This window comes from Kryptolebias marmoratus, linkage group LG17 (assembly GCF_001649575.2).
Source record: "Kryptolebias marmoratus isolate JLee-2015 linkage group LG17, ASM164957v2, whole genome shotgun sequence".
NCBI classification, from domain to species: domain Eukaryota; kingdom Metazoa; phylum Chordata; class Actinopteri; order Cyprinodontiformes; family Rivulidae; genus Kryptolebias; species Kryptolebias marmoratus.
This window is the reverse complement of record NC_051446.1, coordinates 10,954,600-10,975,837: the sequence shown is the minus strand read 5'-3', so window position 1 is coordinate 10,975,837 and position 21,238 is coordinate 10,954,600. Positions and strand designations below refer to the sequence as shown.

At 42.0% G+C, this 21,238-nt stretch overlaps 1 protein-coding gene across 4 annotated transcripts in view; it reads right to left on the bottom strand.

Annotated features, from left to right (window-relative positions):
- abcc3 (ATP-binding cassette, sub-family C (CFTR/MRP), member 3) overlaps positions 1-21,238 on the bottom strand; it is a 58,521-nt gene that overhangs the window by 16,904 nt on the left and 20,379 nt on the right. For all 4 annotated transcript variants that reach the window (XM_017416164.3, XM_017416163.3, XM_017416160.3 and 1 more), the window contains exons 3-18: positions 20,702-20,827; positions 17,271-17,408; positions 12,942-13,067; positions 12,699-12,760; positions 10,366-10,497; positions 8,584-8,838; positions 6,181-6,358; positions 5,874-6,035; positions 4,774-4,866; positions 4,336-4,539; positions 3,472-3,618; positions 3,275-3,362; positions 2,966-3,032; positions 2,753-2,879; positions 843-1,019; positions 262-429 (exon numbers count right to left, since the gene is read on the bottom strand). In XM_017416164.3, the coding sequence (XP_017271653.1) occupies positions 262-429; positions 843-1,019; positions 2,753-2,879; positions 2,966-3,032; positions 3,275-3,362; positions 3,472-3,618; positions 4,336-4,539; positions 4,774-4,866; positions 5,874-6,035; positions 6,181-6,358; positions 8,584-8,838; positions 10,366-10,497; positions 12,699-12,760; positions 12,942-13,067; positions 17,271-17,408; positions 20,702-20,827 (2,250 nt within the window). The remainder of the gene's footprint in view (positions 1-261; positions 430-842; positions 1,020-2,752; positions 2,880-2,965; positions 3,033-3,274; positions 3,363-3,471; positions 3,619-4,335; positions 4,540-4,773; positions 4,867-5,873; positions 6,036-6,180; positions 6,359-8,583; positions 8,839-10,365; positions 10,498-12,698; positions 12,761-12,941; positions 13,068-17,270; positions 17,409-20,701; positions 20,828-21,238) is intronic.

Genomic DNA, 21,238 nt, shown 5'->3' with positions numbered 1-21,238 from the left:
ACAACACCGAGCAATAAACTGATAACTGACATGACTTCCTCTCCAGTAAAAAGATAAGATTTTGTTTCCTCAGTAGAAACAAGACAGAGATCACAATCATGAAAGCTGCGAGTTTCACTGACTTTAATTCTAAGGGACATTTAAAACAACAACTTCAGCCGACCCAAGAGTTGTACGGCAAATCACTTCTACGAGTTTGACTTTGCCGTGTGGATTTATCTTCCAATAACTCTTAAACCATGAAGTTTATGCTCTTCTCACCTTGCCCTTCAGGAGACCCTCAGGACCAATGAGGTTGTCAAAGATGTGTTTGGACACGTGGGCGTCCACCGCGGACAGGGGGTCGTCCAGCAGGTAGACCTCAGTATCGCTGTACAGAGCTCGAGCCAGGCTCACCCTCTGTCTCTGACCACCGGACAGGTTGATGCCCTGTGTGACGAGGAAATGTTTTGTTTTAGTCGAAAAAAAAAATCAAATGGAAAACAAAGAAAGGGCATGGTTGCATGGCGTAAAGGAAAGGGTAATGTGCTTTCACTCAGGAAGTATAAATTCTCACTTTATTTGTTTTCGTATTAAACAAACTAACTGTAGATAAATGCTGATAAGAAACCAGAAACAGACATTCACAAAACTTTCATTTTTAGACCATATTTAGTCCAATATTGGCCTAGAAGTCTGTTCAGCTCAAAAACGCTCAAACTGGGTCTCACACAGCTGCATACGAGCTCAAGAGCAACTTTTTTTATAAAACTTGTGGCCATCTTGCGCCTGATATCACTCAAGGTTTTTCTGTCATTTAGCAGAGGACAGGAAAGTGAAAGTGCTTCTTTCTGCTTTTGTACCTTCTCTCCTATCTCAGTCATGTCTCCTCCAGGCAGAACTTCCAGGTCCGGCGTTAAAGCGCAGGCGTCCAACACACGGCGGTATTTCCGCTCATCGTAGTTTTTCCCAAACAGGATGTTGTCCCGCAGCGTGGCGTTTTGTATCCAGGCCTGCTGAGGAACGTAAGCCACCGACCCCTGAGGAGAGAGGTGGACCTTCTGTTTGATCGCGCTGTTGTTTCGTGCAACACAACCAAACTGTGGAAAGGAGGGGGTCTGAATACTTTCTGGAGCCATTGTACTCCTGCACCGCAGGCGGGCGGCGCAGGGTTCAGTGCATTTATCAGAAAGCGAGGCTAACCAGGAAGCAGAGGCTGCACCAGCAGGAACAGCTCGTCAAATGAAAAAGGTACAAGATGCAAAAATGATCATGAACGTGGTCCGCGGTCACAAACGGAACCACAGAGTCGGATGACGCTCGTCTTTGGGACCATTCATCGCTGGACACGAGCTCTTTCAGCTCTCACATTACAAACTGCTCCATTAAGCCTTTCTAATTCCAGGAAATGTTTTTTTTTTTATCAGCATGCACCTTTAAATGACTGTAGCTGTACGTTTCTATGTCGTACCCAGTTCTTAGCCCACATTTTACAGCCACAAGATGAAAAATGAATCTTTTAAACAGGCTTTTTGAGGTTTATGTCCAGTCTTTTTCAAAAGCCTGTGAATAAGACAATAAGATAATATTTACAGGCTCAAATGGAGGGTTAATCCAAATCTAAGGGTGTCTTTATTTAAAAAAAAAAAATCAACTTATTAAAACCAATCACAAGCAAACAAGATTTATTTAAAAGATTACATAAAAACCTTTGTAACAACTATTTGAGGAATCAGTGAGAACAAATTAATCAAATATATTACGGGCGTAAAGGTTTATTGAATTAGATTTGCAACATTTCTGTGGGGGGAAAGGTTGGTTTCAGGGTATTATTTATCCTAAAGGGTGGACATTCGAGTGGCTATTGGTGTTTGACTTAGTCATGCAGTTTTTGTTTAATTTTTTTATTTTTTTCTGGCACTCACTGAAACAACTGCGTCATAAATATGTTGCATAAATAAGCACAAAAATCTTACTTTAAACAGCATACTGAACCCATTTACACACAGCTCATACAGTATGTACAGTAGTACACAACAATCTCTGGCAGCCTGAAGTGGGGAGTTTAAAGGCATATTCTGGCCATTTTGAGGTTGCACTCGTGAACAATAAACGAGACTTGGAGTTGTTTTTAAGCAGCAATCTGATTTGGAAGTGGATCTGCTCAAACAGGCCAATATTAGCTCACCCAAGTGGTCCAAGTGAACCCACTTCCAAACCAAATCACTGCCTTCTTCTAAACTTCATAGCGGTTCCTAAAAACACTATTTATATACTATTAACATCTGTGTTACTTTACATTTTGTGTTACACAGCTGTTTTGGCAGAAATATTATTAAATTCCTGCTGAAAGTGACCACAGGCTGCACCAAAAGTGCTATAGCCAGCTGCTGCTGCTATTTGCAAATAACCACAGGATTCTATGTAAATACCTGCGTAATTAGAAACTGGTGGTGGTGTAAATACACAAACAACTATGAAATGGTTGACTTGAACCAGTTTAAAGATGGAAAGCATTCCATTTTAGTCTTGGCTGGATTCAGACCAGCCATTAGCTCTTTATTCGTGTCAGAAATAAAAGTTTTTCTCCAAACTGAGGCCGTTCAAAGAATTATACACAACAGGTAAGCTATTAACTTTACGTTGACTTTTCCACATTTCAAAATGGCTGTAATTTCCCTTTAAGGAAACGAAGGAGTCAAAAGTCACCGTGGTGGTTGCGAAATTTAAACGCGGTATGCAAAATGAAGGAAAGCACAGAATGAAGTCCTACCCGAACAGAAACCTCGCCCTCCAGTTTTTCCATGTCGCCCAGCAGTGCAGAGATCAAGGAGGATTTTCCGCAGCCCACGTGGCCCACGACAGCCAGCAGGGAGCCCTGAGGCACCATCACATTAATGCTAAAAATACAGAGTCGTCGCTTTAATGATTGCGAAATGCGAACACAAGACACGCTCACTACCGTGTGTGGATTGACAGGACATACTTGTGCAGAACAGGGGCATCTTCTTTAGACCACGTAAACTTTCCGTTGACTATCGAGACTGAAAACTCTGTTGGCCAACGACATGACAAATGACTTTCTTTTCAACAGGTTTTGAATTGTTGACACATGAAGAACTATAAGCCATTTATGTGCCCAGTAGGCAATGAGTCACTGGGTTAAAGGTACTAATAGGAATGTAGTAACAATGCACTACTGTCTTTGTTTTCAAGAAGCATTAAAATGAAGACAATGCAATTTAAATAAACTGTTAGGACTTCAGTGAGAGAAGAGGCTACGTTTAACTCATACCTGTGCCTGCGTTCTTCCTGTCCACTGAGTTTGGGTCCAACTCATCGTGGCTCAGGAAACTTTGGATTCGCTTCAATGAAACGCTGGCCTGAGACGCAAAATCAAACCCAAATTACTCAATGACGTAAAAAAAAAAGGAGGATGTCAGAAATCAAAAAAGCCAAAAAGGACGAGAGGGGGGGGGGAAAGGGGGGCACCTGTACAAGGCCGCTGATCACTTGGGGAAGCATGTTGAGGGGAAACCTGAGGATGTTGAAGAGCGAGAGCGACACGAAGGCCTTCTCTGCGTCCAGGATGTTGTTCTTATCTACGGTCACGTACACGGCAAACGACGTCAAGGCAACCTGCGAACACACGGGCAACAACAGCTCGTCACGGCCCATCGCTTTAATGTGGGTGCAGATTTGAACCCAGGGTCTTACAGGAGCTGGATGGCTCAAAGGCTTCCTTACATGGCAACCACACACCTGTCTGCTACTGATAGCACTTCTAATAAAACAGGCAAACAGAAACTCAGACACAAAAGGTGAACCTCAAACAAACAATTATTGTGCAAAAACTATAAGATGTATTGAAACAAAATCCTGACCTGTAAGTGATGAGTGTCTGGGTGTTACACACGCCGGTTTTTATGTGTCTAATAGTGTTTTATGTAGGAGCTATGAGGAGTAGGGGTGTCAAGGGTGCTGCAGCATCTCCTAATGGATGCTAGAGAACATGCATGTCCAAATACATAACTAAAATATTTTCTTTTATGACCCTGTTTATGTAATAGTATTTGGGGAAATTCCTTTGTTCATTCTCATAACAATCTTTATGATTTGAACACCTGTCAAGTTGTACCGCAGGCGGTAAAATATGACCAATGAGTTGATGGAAGCTGCCTGAAAGCAAAAATACTTCCTTTAACAAGACTCCTTTGGCGAACATCAGTGCTAAAATATTCACCGTCATCCTTGGGAAATACTACATACAATGATGGGGGGTTTTTTTCTGATTTTTATCGCGGTCTGTTTTCCGTCCATTAAAGAGTCAGGTCAGGGTACGAGGACAAAGTTTACCAGGAAAGGTGCACTGGTCCAGGCCATGGTGGACGCCGCGCCCAGGTACGCCGTCTTGCGCAGCACATGGAGCTCCTTCTGCCGAATGGCCAGGACTTTCTCCTTGAACGAGGTCTCCCAGGCGTACAGCTTGAGGACTTTGATGCCATTCAGGATCTCGTTCATTAGCTTGATACGCTGGTCCTTGTACTGCATCTGCTCCACCTGAAGACGACAATTTAACAAACTGTTCTTTGTCTTGAGTGAAGATACTTTACATGAGATACAGCCAAAGATAAGTGAAGCCTGAAAACCGTCACCAAAAAAAGCACCCTTGGGGATTATTGTGTTAAATGTTTTGATGAAAGTAATCTAAATTAATGAAATCAAAATATTTCATAATTAATGAAAAGTTTATAATAAACAGTACACATGTGGCTGGTATAATATTGTTTATACCTGGTAGGCTCGTGTCTTCATGGCGATGAAAGCGTTAAAAGGGATAAGCATGATCATAACAGCCACTCCAGCAAGCACAGACGGACCAAGGTTCTGTAAAAAAAAAAAACGGTGCCATTTGTCAATTAATATCAAGATATAACTCAAAATTATGTAAATGTAACAAAACAAAACATAAAAGACATCCCCGCTGCAAATTACAAGCTCTTTAAACCCACTCTTTAAAGTTCTACTCAGCAATAAAAGCTACAACAGCAAATAGAAACTGGTTATATGTAATTTAATGTTTCCACCTGAAACAGACAAAATGAAAACTTTAAGTGAGTGTCTCAGAGGGCTGCGACTGTAGGAGACTAGTTTGACATTTGTGAGGGAGTCTCCAAAATACTTCAAAACATTCATGGTGGTTCTCAGTTTCCTTGTATGAGTCACACAGGCCTCCAGTCTTTTATCCATCCATAGATTTTCTTTACCCGCTTCATTCCACTCACTCCGGGTCGTGGGGAGCTGGTGCCTATCTCCAGCAGTCAGTGTGCAAAAGGTGGGGGACACCCTGGACAGGTCGCAAGTCCATCACAGGGACACATTGAGACACACATGACTACCATTCACGAGCTGACTCCCACCTAGAGACAATTTAGAGTTACCAATTAACCTAATATGCATGTTTTGGTCTGTGGGAGGAAAGAGGAGTACCTGAAGAAAACCCACATGAGCACGGGGAGAACGTAAACTTGAACACAGAGAGGCCGGGGGGCGAACCTGCGACCTTGTTGCTGTGAGGCAACAGCTATAACCACCGTTTTACCGTGCCCTCCTCTCTCTTGCAGACTTTGCTCTTGCAGGTGTCTCAAACCTGTCTCAGCTTGGTTTCTGTAATTCTAAAGCTGTATTGTGATACCGGCGCGGGAGTTTTCCTCTGACAGAAAACATCCTAGGCTACAGCCAGGAATGCCCAAGTCGGCCCACACCGACGACAAATAATAGTAAATAAAAATCTGCCTATCTTCATTTCAAAGCTGTACTCTGGTGGACTGAGTCACGACCGCCAAGTGGATACGGGACATTTTACTAATTAGTTTGCTGTAATCTTTGTGTACCTGCCAGAGGAAATACAGCGCCAGCATAATCTGCAGAGGAGCAGACCACAGCATGTTGAGGAAGGTGGTGAGGTCCATGAACCTCTGTGCATCCACAGACATCAGATTTACGATCTCTCCCACTGTAGAGGAACGCTTGGCAGCATTGGTAATCACCAGTGCCTGCAGAACAATGAAGGGAGGAGAAATAAACACCGTTCTAACTCTTTTTTTTTTTTTTTTTTACACAACCGATGCCCTTTTTCTCCTTCAGAATTACAGCTCAGCCCTTTTATTTTAGAGGACAGTGCGACTGCTTGGCGCGTACCTTCCTGTAGATCGCGCCGATGATCGCCGTGCGGACGTTCATGCCAGTGATGAAACAGTACTGAAAGTGATGGTGGAGGATGAGCGTTTGCAGTAAGGCTGTGAAGAACATGAGGAAGGCCAGCGCGTAACCCCACCAATCAGGAACATTCGTCTGTTTTGTGAATGAGATCAACATCCTAGAAAGGCAGAAGGGAAATAATGATCAAGGCAATTCTTCCTCTGCCTTCCTCATTGTGTATGCTACACAGATGACCAAGCAGTTATATAGATTGTGATAAAAAAAACTGAACTTGTTTTGGAAATAGAACAATGGGACATTTAAAAAGTCGGGTGGAATCGTGAGAATTACTGTGGAATTAAATTTGTAAGAGTAACAATATATTTTTTCAAACAAAACTAGCATTTTTTTAGAATACGTTCAGAATAAATCGTCAGGTCCCATAAAATATAACTTCTGCTTATCTGCAGGGGCTGAAACCAGGAGATCTGACGACTCTCGGTACAATCTTTTTCAGCTAAATACAAGCTGTAGCTAGATGACGCGTGCACCGTTTCAAGTTTCTCGTTTTCACAGATTATCGTTTCTGCAGCTCCACAGTCTTATCTGTTGCTCAGATAAATCATGCTGGTCGTCCGAATTAACACGCTGCATATTTTTAATCAGCTGTCCATCAGCATGGAACCAAGCCCACATTGTTTAAAATGTCTGCTGGCAATCATGTGATCATCCAAATCATGCATTCATTTTCAAAACGACAAATGGTGCTTCAAGGACTGGGGAAACCCAAATCCGTAAACAAATAAAATGTATAAATAACCAATATTCATAAATAAATAAATACATATATACAGATTTTTGTTTGTGCGTTTATTTAATTTAGCTATTTGTCGTTCTAAAGGTCCTGTATGCATTTTTGTTCATTTCACAAGTAAGTTAGCAGCATGCTGAACAGTTTAAAAAGATGTCACTGTTGCAAGCTACTCCATTAAAAGCCAGTTGATTTCACACATTTATATATAAATTTACATCGGAACAGTTTTAGGCAGCCTGATAGTAGCTTGACAAGCTGCCTCAAGCTTGTATCTTACAGGAAACTTTTAGCATGTTCAAAAAAGTTTGCATGACAAATAATCACAAAGCCGCCGCAGGCGTCTGGAACTGTTCTCAATTTGGTTTAAAAGTGGGAGAAACGTGAAATAACTTTGGCAAGGTTTGATGACCAAACTGTAATAATTGGAGACAAAAAAAAAAACTGAATAAACTGTGATCAAACTGAGCCGTAATTAAGACACTTTAAAAAAAAAAAAATCATAATCAAAATCAGCAGAAATGTATATTTGCAGTTACGTACATGTGCAAATGTGTAGTCAGCACCAATTCAGTGAGACGCCAAGTGAAAATTTGCATCTTTTCTTGCAATTTTGTGCCTTTAGCTAGCAGCAGTCACAGCCCAGTGTGATACTGCCCTTACCATGCTGCTCAGCTAATGTGCTCACTCTCTAAACAAGCTTCGTTTTACTGGTGGCTTCCTTCACTTCCTGTATTTTCTCAGCCTTTTTAGATCAGTAAACTTGTGAAACCGAACATATGGGAGAAAAAGCGTCATCACGATTCAATAAAGTAAAACAAAACGTGGGATTAGTGCTTGTGTAGGTAATTTGTCAATGCTTAAAATGGACTGAAAAGGAAAAGTTATTTGTTGTCTGAAACAAGGAATTAACTCTAATAATTTTGATGGAAATCCTAAAGTCTGTATGTTGCATTTTGTGTAAAAAGTGTGTCAAAAGCTTCCTTCTATCTTTATTGTTGGACATATTAGAACATGTTTTGGTAATGGCTCATTATGTAACGATAAAGCAGACAATAAATTGTTTCACTTTTCAATTTTAAGCAGTTTTCACTGTTACATTAGGGAATCATTTACAAATAGATGTAAAAGACTTATCTGGAAGGTAACTGTCATAACGAGGGCCCTTTACATAAAAAAAAAAAAAAAGATGGTAATTTTGTGTCCCTGTGACATTTGCTATGGTAAGTTTGTTTGATAAAAGCAATCTTGAATATTATTTTAATGCCAAAACACATATATGGAAATATATGTGGTTAACTATCTGATCTCTTATTTGGCTAATGTTCAGAGATAAGGTTTGTTTGCAGCATGTTTTGTTTTCACCCTGGGCTCTTTGAAACACGAAGACGAAACACATTTACATCCTAAACAAAGACAGCATACATTTGAAATAAAGGCAGCGACCCTGCTTTGGATAAAGCAAACCAAGATGCAAACACACAAATACAGCATGCAAAAAGGGTCCCGAAAAATCATGATCCAACTGCACTGGAACAATGGCTGTTCCCAATGTGTTGCAGCAAAGACAACGGGGTAGTAAAGTCGTTCACCTGAGCAGCTGGGGGTTGATGAAGGTGATGACATCCTGCAGGAGCTTGAAGGCTGAGCCAATCAGGAAGTAGGGACCGAAGGCTTTGATGAGCGCTCGCAGGAAGGACGGCTGGCGTGAGGTGGCTTTCTGACTGGACAGCAGCACCTCCACCTCCTCTGGGCTGCTTTCGCCCAGCTCCCCTCCTCCTGCAGTGTGGTTGGAGGTCGAAGGTGGGGGCTTGGCGTACGCGGCCTGGTTGGGCAGATTCGGTTCACTGTGGAAGGCGGTGAATTGGATGTTTGGGGTAACCAAAAAAAGAGAAAAAAAGACCCGAGTGATTACAGGCTTCTGCAGAACTCGAAGACCTGCTGAAGAGCAGAGAAACGACTAAAACCTGCAGGATAGTGGCCCTCCAGAACCCGGATTGGACAACACTGCTCCACACAGCATTGATTTTGGTAAAAGAATAGTTAAGCAAGCTCAGGTCTTCGGTTTTATTCTGTTTTGCATCTTCAAAAAAAAAAAAAAAAAAAAAAAAAAAAAAAAAAAAAAAAAAAGAAAATGCCAAAAGGGTGAATTACTTTTGCAACCCACTTACGTAAAAAAAAAAAAAAAAAGTGAAAACGCTTTTCGATATCCTTTTACAAGCTGCTCTCAGTACAGAACCACAGGGTGAAACCGACAGGAAGGCTACAGCACCGAGAAGAAACAGCACGATACAGGCCAGAGTTCAGAAAACTTGTCAAACATGTTTTCTTTTTCTTTTTGCCGTTCTCTCAAATCATACAATACAGCACCGAAGTTCTGTTTCGGGTAGCCAAGAAATGACTTTAGTGTTTAGCTGAAAACTTTAAGCTAGGGAAACCAATTCAACAGAAATTAGAAAAGTCATTTACTCTACAGAGAGAACTTGAGGACAAAAAATAAGAAAGCCACACAGAAGATATAATGGCAGGAACCATACAAAAATTGAATGCCCTCTGAATATCCACAAAGAGGTTTGTTTTTTATAAACTTGCCATCTTTGCTGTTTAAATCAGTTTTGGTAAGAAGTAGAGGAAGCACCTTCCTAGTTTGAGTTGTGCACAAACCAGGGGATCCCCCCCCGCCCCAACTAATCTGCGCACACACACACACACACAAACGCACACAGAGCTGTGACCTGCAAAAACCTGCACCCTCTCTTTCATGTGGTCTCGCAAGGAAGCCGAGGTGTTCATGTCACCTTAGGTTAAATTACAAACAAGCGTAGCCTAAATGTACTCATCTGTGCTAAAGGCACATAAACATAAGAAACATAAACATATGTCTGGAGAGAGTTGTAGCCGTTTTGGTCGAGCTATGAAAAATGGATGATCTCATTCGATGCGAGAGGATCACACGATAAAAGTGTGGCGTGAATCCCTCTCAACTACTACCGCAATCAAATTTTAGCTCGATATTGGCCAAACTGCCAGAGTGATACGCAATTTTTGTGTTGACTAAAGTGGATTAGCAGTGGCAGCCATCTTGGATTGGGTTCACTCCAAAAGTGGTTGATGATATATTTTTGCTACCAGACAGACACAGGCCGAAAGTCGGGCAATAAAAAAATAAACTTAATTACTTATAGATGGAAATACTGAGGTTTTTGGTATTTTAAATTATGCAGGGTAAATACAATCCCCTAAACCTTTCAACAACCTGCTGTTTTTGTATGTAATCACACACTGTGACAAGGACTCAGTCAGATGAGAAACATTTTACCTACGCTCCAGATTTCAGCAAACAACAACGTGTCATCAATCCCACCCCCTCGTACCTCTTGGCCTTGGCCTGCTCCTTCTCCCACTCTCTGAGGAATTTAGGCACCATCACCTTGGAGCTGTCGCGCTGGTTCAGGGACCACAGGTCTTTGGCTTCCAGGGGCATTTTGTAACCTTTAATGGCCAAACTGGGAGAGAGGAACAACAATTTAGGTCAGTCATTCATTAATCAAAAGACGGCTCTGGAACTAAAGTCCTTTATCTCTGCCATTTTTGTAAAAATATTAAAAAAGGATTTCCCAGATGTGATAATTGTAATTAAGCACCTTGGGACTTCATTAAAAAACTGGTTTGAAGCATTTTCCAAACAAAGCTGAGATTTTGGACTTTAAACAACATTAATAAAAAGTGCTTAAATTTCTTCAAAAATTACATTTTTAGGTTTTTTTTCTACTTCTGAAACAAACAGCAAGTGATGTGAGTGAGGAAGCGCCAGTCTCCTGTAAGAGTTACCGTAACCCGACACCGAAAACGGTCATCTTTAATGTGGCGTAAAGAAGCGGCGCGAACAAGTCCGAAACCAGCTCGTGTGGGCAGAGATCTGTGCGCACGATATACAAACGCCGCCGTTTGTTTCAGACATTTAACCAGCTCGGTCGCCACACCGAGACGGGAAAGGAACACATCTTACCGGTAGTTGTGTTTAGACCGCGCAAGTAAACAGTTGAATCATGTGTTTACAGAGCTGAGGTCTCTGCACAAATAAAATCACAACTGCCCAAATCTCCTGTTGTCCTTCCAGCTCTTTGGCTCGTTACGAATGTGTGCCCGTAAAGCCCGGACACTCGCTGTAAAATGCCTGATTCCGGTTCTCAATCTAGTGACAGCGCAGGCATATCTTAGAAGATTGTAGGACATGCTGTAGTCACAGGGCGCGGCCGTTACTTTTACACTTCTCTAAAATATTCAGTTGTCATACTGTTCTCAACTCAAAAAGTTTCCCCTGCTAAATAACAAATGCAGCAACAAAAAGCTGTTGCAACAAAGACCATCACGCATTTGTAGAGGAGCAATTGGAATTTGTGAAATATTCATTAGGCTTCAAAACGTACCATTTAATTACCAAACTATTAGTGGCAGAAGCATCCAGTCGTCACATGTCAATTTTTAGGCGTCTGCAGTGTTTTATGTACGAAATGCGACAAGTTTAAAAGACCCTTCACTTTCGGTTTTGGAGAGAAAAGTCTGAGCTCAAACACAATGGAGGTCAATGAGAGTTTGGATGGGCGCACTCTGCACTCTGGGGATATTTGAGAGAAAATCCAAAGGCCTAAAGCACACTGGGTGAAAGAAAACAAAAAATATCCATGTTTTGATGTGTAACCTGTATTAGAAGTGTAAAGTTTGTGGGAATAGGAAGACTTTGCTAGCAAAAAAAATTAAGGAGAGCTCAAATTCATTCTGTGGTAAACGTTCCCAAAATCGTAGAACTTAAACTGCGACTGCACGAAAACCATTAAAAATATCAAAATCTAAGTTTAGTCAACTTTCTGTGACTCGTTTAAAAAACCCTGACTGATGTTTCACAGCAGAAACATGTCTGATCCGATGAGGAATGGGCTTTCTCGTTCATTTTGCCAAAATCCAATTGTTGTGTATGAGGAAGATTTTTGCTTTTTTTTTTTTTTTTTTGCAGATTTAATCTACAGTGTGCTACAATGAAATGCCTTAAGCGCACTATTGCAGGAAAAAAGCTGCACATTTTGTTGTGTTATTTGTAGGAGTTTTTCCCAAAACAATGGGAGACGTAGTTGATCAAACATCGTTACTAAAACAGAAGAGAAACAGCTGGAAAGTAAAGTAGACATATAGGGTCAAGCAGTTGACAAACGCAAGCTCTGCTATAAGTGTGGTAAATACTGCTTGATGAACGAGTTGTTTCAAGGTATTTCTCTGCCTCTCTGCTTCAAATTTAGGGTACATGAGCAAAGTTACAGTTTGAAGTTGCTCTACTCTTCATGTAGCTGGACTCAGTAAAATTAAAGTGTAAGATTTATGACAATCCCTAAATTTATTCCTGGTTCAAAGAATAGTAGTGCAGATGATTTGGTGTCTGTTTATGCAGTGCATATAAAGAGAGTGTCAGGCGTGCATCTATTTAGCGCTGTTAAATCTGTGTAGTATAGCCAGTTTTATTCTTTGAATGATGTTCTTTAGGAGTCTGTTGTTGGTTACTTCAGAAATATTTTGCCTTTCTTGTCATCAACGGGCCACATTTTATAGCCAGTGTGGGAATGAGCTGTGTAATCATGTAAGGTAAAGGGTTAGTTGAGCTGAAATGAATAATCAGGAGGGAAATTATTTTAGAAAAGAAGAGAGTCAAGCTCACCTCGTGAACCACCAAAAAGTCACGGTGGAAAGAAAACCCGCTGTGGTCTCGGGGCAGGGATTCTGAGAGGAAATAAATGTTAAAAAAATGGGGGGAAAAAAGCAGGTCATGGTCGTGAAACATTGGTAAAGTGGACAAATCTCTGTGAGCAGCCGTCAGCTGCTCACAGGACCTCAGCGTGGACGTTTAGGATGCTCAGATGTTACACAGATGTGCTTCGCGGACGGCGCGTGCCGAACTCACAGGGTCGGTGACGACATCGGAGAAAAGAGGGGGTTTCTCATTAAAGCAGCACAGGATCAGCTCACAAACCACCAGGCCAAAGTAGAAGTAGAACGTGGTGAACCGCAGCTTGTCTGGGACGTCGCTCTGAAAAGAAAAACAAGGGATTCAGTTCGTCCGCCTGCGAGCAGCGCCAGTCAAATAGTGTTCGCATAAACTGAAGCGCAATATTGTGGATCAGGGCATGTATGGAAGCATTTTTTTTTGGGGGGGGGCAATAATTTGAAAGTGGTGGTCACCATGGTTACCACACACCTGTGTCTCTCACTCCTGGATGGCACTCTCAATGAGACAAAGACAGAAACGTGGGCAGATAAACAGTTACTGTGCAAAAGCTATAAGTTGTACTGAAAACGTCCGTTTTTGAGCCCAGTTGTCACACGCTAATTTTTTTAGGTTTCTACAGTGTTTTATGTAGGAGATATGTTAAAGGGATGGTTCACTTTCAGTTCTGAAGAGGAAAATTCTGAGCTCAGATGCAATGGGAGTCAATGAGAGTTTGGATGTGTGAACTCTAGGGGGGGATTCAAGAGAAACCCATCAGTCCTACAGCAGTGAGAGACAAAGACGACAGTGCCACATGTTGATTTAGGAACTGTAGAAAGTTTAACTCAACATTTAGCGTGCATCATTACGCTCTCAATTTAAACGTTCTGTGGTTAAAATCTCAAAAAAAAAAAAAAATCAAACGACTGTGATTGTTAAAGATATCAAAATGCCAGCTCATCTGTTTGTGGACTCTTTACATGACTCAGGAGCTGCTGACTAATCAGAAAAGTGTCCTACTTTCTGTGACCCGATTTTAACTCTGAAGGATGTTTCTGCTGTGGCGTACAGCATGTCTGAGCTCAGTTTGCCCCAAACCATTTGCTGTTGTGGGAATGTTTATTGCGATATTTAACAAATTTTGCCTACATACCGCTGCCGAAAGTCACTGAACATTACACTGGAGAATAACGTCAAAATTCAGAGACCAGGAGTAAATATGTCCGGAGGCTGAAATGCGATCGTTTTAATTTCATCACCAACCAGACAGTGCAGCCAAAGAGAAATGTGCATAGATCAACTTTCATCTATTCAAATGAATTCAAATGAATAGCTGGAAGTTAATCTATTTATCCATCAGCACTCCCAGCACCCACGCAATTTCTATGCGATCAGCTGAAGATAACCGTGAAGCGATGCTCCACCTTTCAGTGTCAAAAACGTCTTGCACTTTTCTAAAATCACGTTTATTTTTTTAGCATGATTACAGCAGCGCAAGGCAAGCCTCCTCAGCTTTCTGCCTTAGTAGTTTTGGACTTTCCTCTCAAAAATATAGAAGACTTTCAAGTAAAAACTCGACGATCGCTTGTGGATGTTCTTGATTCGACGGCGGGAACAAATGCAGCCCTGAACTTTGAGACACGTTGCTGCATTCCATTCATTAGGTGTAAGAAGAAGGGAACGGAAACTAAAGAAACAATTCACCTGTGACAACACTCAGACACACCTTTTGCACTCTAAAATGCTTGGAGAGGAAGGTGCAGTCTGCTATGAACTGACAAGATGCTGACAGTCAGGCGGGAATGAAGCTTAGCTCCGTGCGTTAACGATGACTTGCATTTTTCCTCCCATTCAATAAGAATCTCAACATACTAAACGCACCTTTACTTGCCAGTCTTAAACTGTGCAAACAGGTTAATTGAGGGTAAGCATTACTCTGATTATGGACCATAATCCAGTTATTATGGGCTTTTTAACACAAGCTCGAGCCTTTTCACGAAAGCAAGAAAGTATTCCGCTTAGAGCGGAGAACCTGTACATCATAGAGCGGGAAAAATATTGTAGAGGAGAATGTCAAAGTGGTATTACCTTACGCGAAACGACAGCTTTACATGCGATTTGTGTTGACACGTAATTAAGGATGCAAATGCATAAGAGCTGAAGCACCTTTATTACTATTTACCTGTTAATCTTCTATATCCGTCACAACTTTTGATTTATGCTACTCCTCCCACGGCTTTAAAAGAACCTTAACAACAACATGTGCTGCTTTGACTTTTGGTAGCCCATGAATGGGGTAGACAAAATCCGAAAAAAGTGTTCACATGCACAGCGACAGGATTTTGGAAACGAGCTCTGAGGCTCAGACGGATTTCACAGTAGAGACATCATTCAGAGTTTAAACGTTGGACTTTACACGAATGACTGAACTGGTGCTGGAGTGGCAGCCATGCGTGGGTTTTGATGTATAAACCATCACAGTTTATACGACAAAACGTAGGCACTTTGTCAGAGCTTAAACTATCGCCAAAAAAGAACCCCAAATTACTTTTAGGCTTTATAGAACGCTGCCTGTTGAAATGTTGAGCGGCAGATGCAATCAACAGAAATTCTAGTTTCACAACTATTTCTCCCCTTTTTCTCTACTTTTACTTTCTGTGGGAGAGATGAGCTCGAATGGTGCCAAATGATCAACAAATTGTAAACCGCCCATCTGGGTGAAGTAATGTACAGTGAGTCGTTAGAATGAACCAAACAATGTGGGTAATTTTAAAACCTATTGGAAAAACAAAAATAAAAAAAAACTATTCAGGTTAAACAGTGAAAACAAAGGGATTTTACTAGGAGCAACCTCCCTGTGAGGCTAACACTCTGTCTAAGACTTTCCTTTTTGATAAATCCTATAGTTAGGGTTTGTTGGGTTTCCTGAGCTCTCCTTTAGTTCTGCTGCTATAAGCTCAGACTGCTGGAGGACAAACTGACCATATTTCCTCCCTCTGCTGCTGTCTTTAGTCTTCCTCTGCTTCATGTTTGTATTTTTAACTAGATTTCCTGCTGCTATCATAAACATGTCTTTCTTTGTCTTCCTTTCTATAGAAACCCCACCTGGACCTGTCATTCTGTGTTTGTCTGCGTCTCTTTCCTGTCCTCTAACACAACGGCGTCAAACTCCGCTCCTCGGGGGGCCGCTCTCCTGCACGTTTTAGACGTGTCCTCGCTTTAAAACACCTGGTTTAAATGGATGTCTTGTTGCCGTGCTCCTGTAGAACTTGCTGATTTGGTGAGCAGGTAATTAAGCCGTTTAAATCAGGTGTGTTGGAGCAGAAAAACCTAAAACTCCCAGGACAGCGGAGCCTCGAGGCCTGGAGTTTGACACCCCTGATCGAACCCCATCCGGTCCAAACAGATGGTTGCCCATCCTGGTTCTAGCTCTGCTGGAGGTTTCTTCCTGTTAAAAGGGAGTCATTCCTTTCCACTGTCACCAACGTGCTGCTCAGGATGTGGGAAATGAAGATTTGACACAATTTGCTGGATTTCTTTGAAAAATAACTTTTACTAATTGGCATTTTATCATGTATCTGAATGTTTTTGTGCCATGTCCTTAGGTTACTTTTGTTGTGAATTGGCGTCATATAAATAAACTGAATTAAACTGCATACATTTTCCACTGCCAGTATAAAAAACATTATTTCGTGCAGGTTCAATCAACAACCGATTCAATCCTCCTTGAAGTAAAATCCAATACTTGCTACAAAAAATGGCACAACTCTTCAATACAACTTTTCTGCATAAAAATCAGAATCTGTGATTGAAATTTAAATACCCTTTCCTGCTTAAAAACAACACTTTTTGGCCTTTGAAGCCGAGCTATTAACTGGGTCACTAATCACTTTGCTTACAAGTCTGATTGGAGTTTTGTATTACAAGTAGATTAGAACCAAACCGCTCGGAAAGCCACAAGTGCGAGTCCTCAGCCAGGTTATCCACCGCATCAGAGCTGTTGTCAAAAACTGCCCTGAAGTAACCAGCACACTAAGGTCCCAAACTGCTGCATGCAAGGAGTGGGGATTTTTTTTTTTTACTTGCATCTTTTACATTTTTCACATTTCTCCACATCGTGACACCACAGACTGTCTCGTCTTGCAGCCTGCAGAGTCTGCTCCAACTCTGCTGCAGAGCTGCGAGCACTGAAAGTAAGAGAAGTACGCCTAGAAACAAGCCAACTATTCCCCCTCGGTGCTTAGCGGCGGCCTGAGCTGACCTCCTCAAAAACATCTACTCACTGTAAACACCTAAGCGCCACCTAAAACAACACAGAGGAAACACGCAGCCAACAGTGACTGCTCAAGTATCCTTAAATACCATACAGCCTCAGGGGTATGAGAGGTAGAGGAGCTAAAAAAAAAAAACAGGAATGAGAGTTTCAGTTCAGACAGTAAGAGGTAAAGAAGAATGATATGAGGGTGGTGTTGCGGCTGCGAGGAAGGACGGGCAGCAGGCGGCGGCGGCGACAAACATTCTCACCTGGCTGGAGGCCTTCAGGATCTTGGAGCGGAAAGGCACAATAGCACAAACCACAGACAGGAACCAGAAGATGAAGAGGACCCCCGAGGACTGAACCCCTCGTAACCTCTCATACTGGATCAGAAATGTGGCCAACAGCTGAGGAAGGGGATGAAATTGGGGGGCGGGGGGAGAGGGGGAGAGACTCCGTTAGGTTAGGGCATGTGAGGTACACTGCACTCTGACGGGGACCGGCCTTTCACTGAAACCCATGCCCTGTCAAACACGGAGCGGGACGCGCTAATCCACAAATTATCAGGGTTTGCTGTTATCCGGCATTCAGATCTTTTTGACAATACGCTCCTTCTGAAAAGTCGTTTTAAATGTCAGGGTTTCCATACAATTTTTCTTTTTTTATTTTTAAAAGTTCTGAACTATTCCAGACTCAGATTTTCAAAACGTTGTGGATTCTGATTTGATTTTTTTTTAGCCTTTTGAGACAATGAAACATCTGTAAATTTATATTTAATGTTTCAAACACCATTAAAAACATCCTGAAAACTTTATTTCCAATTAACTGGTCACTAATCAAGATGGCAGCCATAGCTACAACTCTGTCATTTCTAAATATAAGATCTTATTGTAGAAGCAGCGGGTGATATGCGTTACTTCAAGCAATCCATCCATCCATTTTCTTTTAACCACTTCTCCTTTCTGGGTCGCGGGGAGCAGGTGCATATCTCCAGCAGTCAATGTGCGGGAGGTGGGGGAAACCCTGGACAAGTCCATCACAGGGACACATAGAGACAAATGAGACAACCACTCACGCTCTCACTCACATCTAGGGACAATTTAGAGTTACTAAGGAGCCTAAGAGACCAAAAACGTGCTGTGGGCGGATACCGTAGCACCCGAAGTAAACCCACGTGTGCACAGGGAGGACATGTAAACTTCACCCACAAAGGAAGTGAACCTGTAGCCTTCTTGCTGGGAGGCGACCGCTCTAACCACTGCCCCACTGCGCCAGCCCTGCTTCAAGGAATGCTTGGCCTTAAATTCCTTCCAGCTCTGCCCGTTTCCTGCTGCTATGCAGGGAGCTCCCACAGATATCTCCGCACCTGTAAAATCTCCTCCTGTTTTGTTACGTGGCTGCCGTAACCACAAGCCAAACAGTCTTTATGGCATCTTAAAACAAAGTTGAGTTATAACACTCAGACAGCAGCAACACAAAGACATGATCGCTCATCAGCGTGAAGGAGCAGGACGGTGTCTCCTGTCCTATCTTTTTTCATTTACATTAGATTTAGACCATAAGCGTTGTTTGCAATATGTAATACTCAACATTAAGTTTAGAGTTCAGGCTTAGTTAAGACTTTTTCTTTCTGCATCACATCTTTTTCTTATGATCACAGGGGGAGACGGCTGTTGCTGGAACAAAAAGTTCCCTGCAGGACTGTTTCAGACTTAATTTTACTGCAGGAAATCAAAAACTAAACGGTTCAGTTTGCATTTACTTATGGGGGATTTTTTCAGTCGCATGCAACAGTTGCAGCAGATAAACCAGTTTTCATCGAGAATGCAATAAGATATCCGACAGCTGTGTTTTAAATTCCCGTAAAATGGCCGACGGGAGTGCAACTTTGTGTTTACATTTTCTGCAAAAGCAGAAAGTCAGCGAGCCTCTCTCTTCTCCCTTATCAAACGGACGAACTGCTTTAATAACCACAGGGGAGGCAGGTAAAAAGAACTGAACATGAAGGTGCCGCATGAGTGCAGGATCACAGATTTTCTTCTAGTTTCTCATTTTATTTTGTCAATACTTTAATGATATAAACAAAGCTACTTTTCTCTATCATTGCTGAACAACAGGTAGGCTTTTTCCATTAAACAGTGCCAAATCGTGCTGGAAGCAGCCACTTCTGAGTCACGTCGCTGTGTCATCTAAACATCTCCTCCAGTAAATGTTTGATCCTCCTTCTCTTGTAATCTGAATTTATGTAGAGGATCACAGAGCGAGTAGACGGCTAATCTACACAGATTACAGGGTTTGTCTCTTTAGCCACGCGAACAGATGGCTTCAAGGAGCGTGTTGGCCATTTCGAAGTGCTTTCAGAAGTTGTAGCTAGTTTTCTGAACAAGTTTTGAGGCTAACAAGCTAACAGCTAGTCGGAAGGCAGTCAGAATCACAGTCGCTTGCTGTTGTATTAGAACTCCAGTCTCAAAAGATTTTACAGCACTTCATACCAACGCTATTTTCTAAACCTGGACACCACATTACGTGGTTATTTAAAAATAATTTGGTTATTTTGAGCTGCAAATAGCAGCACTTCCAGTGCGGCCTCAGTCACATCCAGCAGGAATGTTATTCTCTTTCTGCTACAATAACCACAAACTAAAAATGTACCGTATTTCCAACACTGTAGGGCGCACTGGATTTTAAGACGCACTGACAATGACTTTTGTCATATGTAAGGCGCATTGTCGTGCACCTCCCAATTTTTGTAACTTTGCGCTCTCCGTTCAAAATGGACGATTTCCGCTGCTCTAGCGGAGCTGGTTCGCCTGTATCAGCATTTATACGATCCCTCTGTGATCACAAAGATAATCAAACGGCTCAAAACTCACGGAAGAATACTGCACTGACGTAAGCGTCAAGTATGAACACCTCCACCGCTCACTCAGGTCTGTGCGCGACTCTAACTGAGGCTTAATGCTGCGAGCGGCGCGGCTTTGTAGTTTAACAAAGTCGTACTAAAACATCACGACTTCTTACATATACAGCGCTCAAGATTATAAGGCGCACTGTCGTTTTTTGAGATAATTAAAAGCTTTTAAGTGCGCCTTTATATTCCGGAAAATACGGTAATCGGTTCTAATGGTATTAATAATCACATTCATATGAAGTGCTATTAATTTTTAAAGACTGAAGCGGTTTAAAGAAGGCGACAATCCGCTTTAATATCAGCTGCATTTGGACTCTGTCAGCCTGTCAGTACTCTGTTCCTTCAAACCGAGGCTGTTCAAGAAGTTATTTGTTCAGAACTTTTACGCAGAACACTGCTTCAAATTGGCCGAAGTGTCTCTTTAAGAGGCTTAGGTTTGTCCCAAGTTCCACTTCCTGAAGCAAAATAAAGTTCTTACAATGGGCAGATTGTTATTTCTGTACAGCTTTCTGCAAGCTTCTCCTAACCTTCGCCATTCCACCTTAAGCAAAGAGAATATTTCAGCAGTAATGGTGGCACCGCTCGCTTGTCACTTGTGACTCTTTATCTTTTCTCGACGCGTACACACGTCCTCGCCGTCTGCTCTGCAGTTTGGAATTTGCATATGTAAAAAAACGGGATTTATATAGCCACAGTGAAATCTCTGTTCTGTGTCAACGGCGCTCGCGGTTGCGTGACTATTTAAATGAACGCGGTTTTGGAAACGTGCCGCCGGGCGCGTTTTCTCACCATGGTCATCCCGAGCACCAGCGGGGTGATGAAGTAAATGGGCGGCTGGCTGTGGCCCTGGCGCAGCTCGTGGAACGTGTAGAAGAGATCTGTCCAGCACACAATCCACAGGAACAAGCCGAACACCTGGGGGCAGAGGGAAAGATGGAAACATTAGAGGGAGGACAGAAACCGCACGCACCAGATGCTGTCAAAACAAAAAGGAAGCAAGAGCTATCCAAATATTTGAGAATGGGAGAAAGTTGATCAGTGTCAGAAAACACACGTTTAGATAAGCAGCATCTATTACACCTTCACAGAACACTGCTTTTGTTGTTAAAATCAACTACATAGTGAGAAGTGTAGACATTCAAAACATAAAAGGTTTTAATCAAAAATACAAATCTAAAGTCTCTTAACCCTCTGGGGTCTAGGGTGAAACTGGACGTTTTTTGGACTATTTTAAATTTGCTTTATATTTCACCCTAAAAGTGGTTTAACCTGCCATGTTTGGAGTCATTTTTTTCAGCACAACCTCCCAAGTGTGAATTTCAAGTA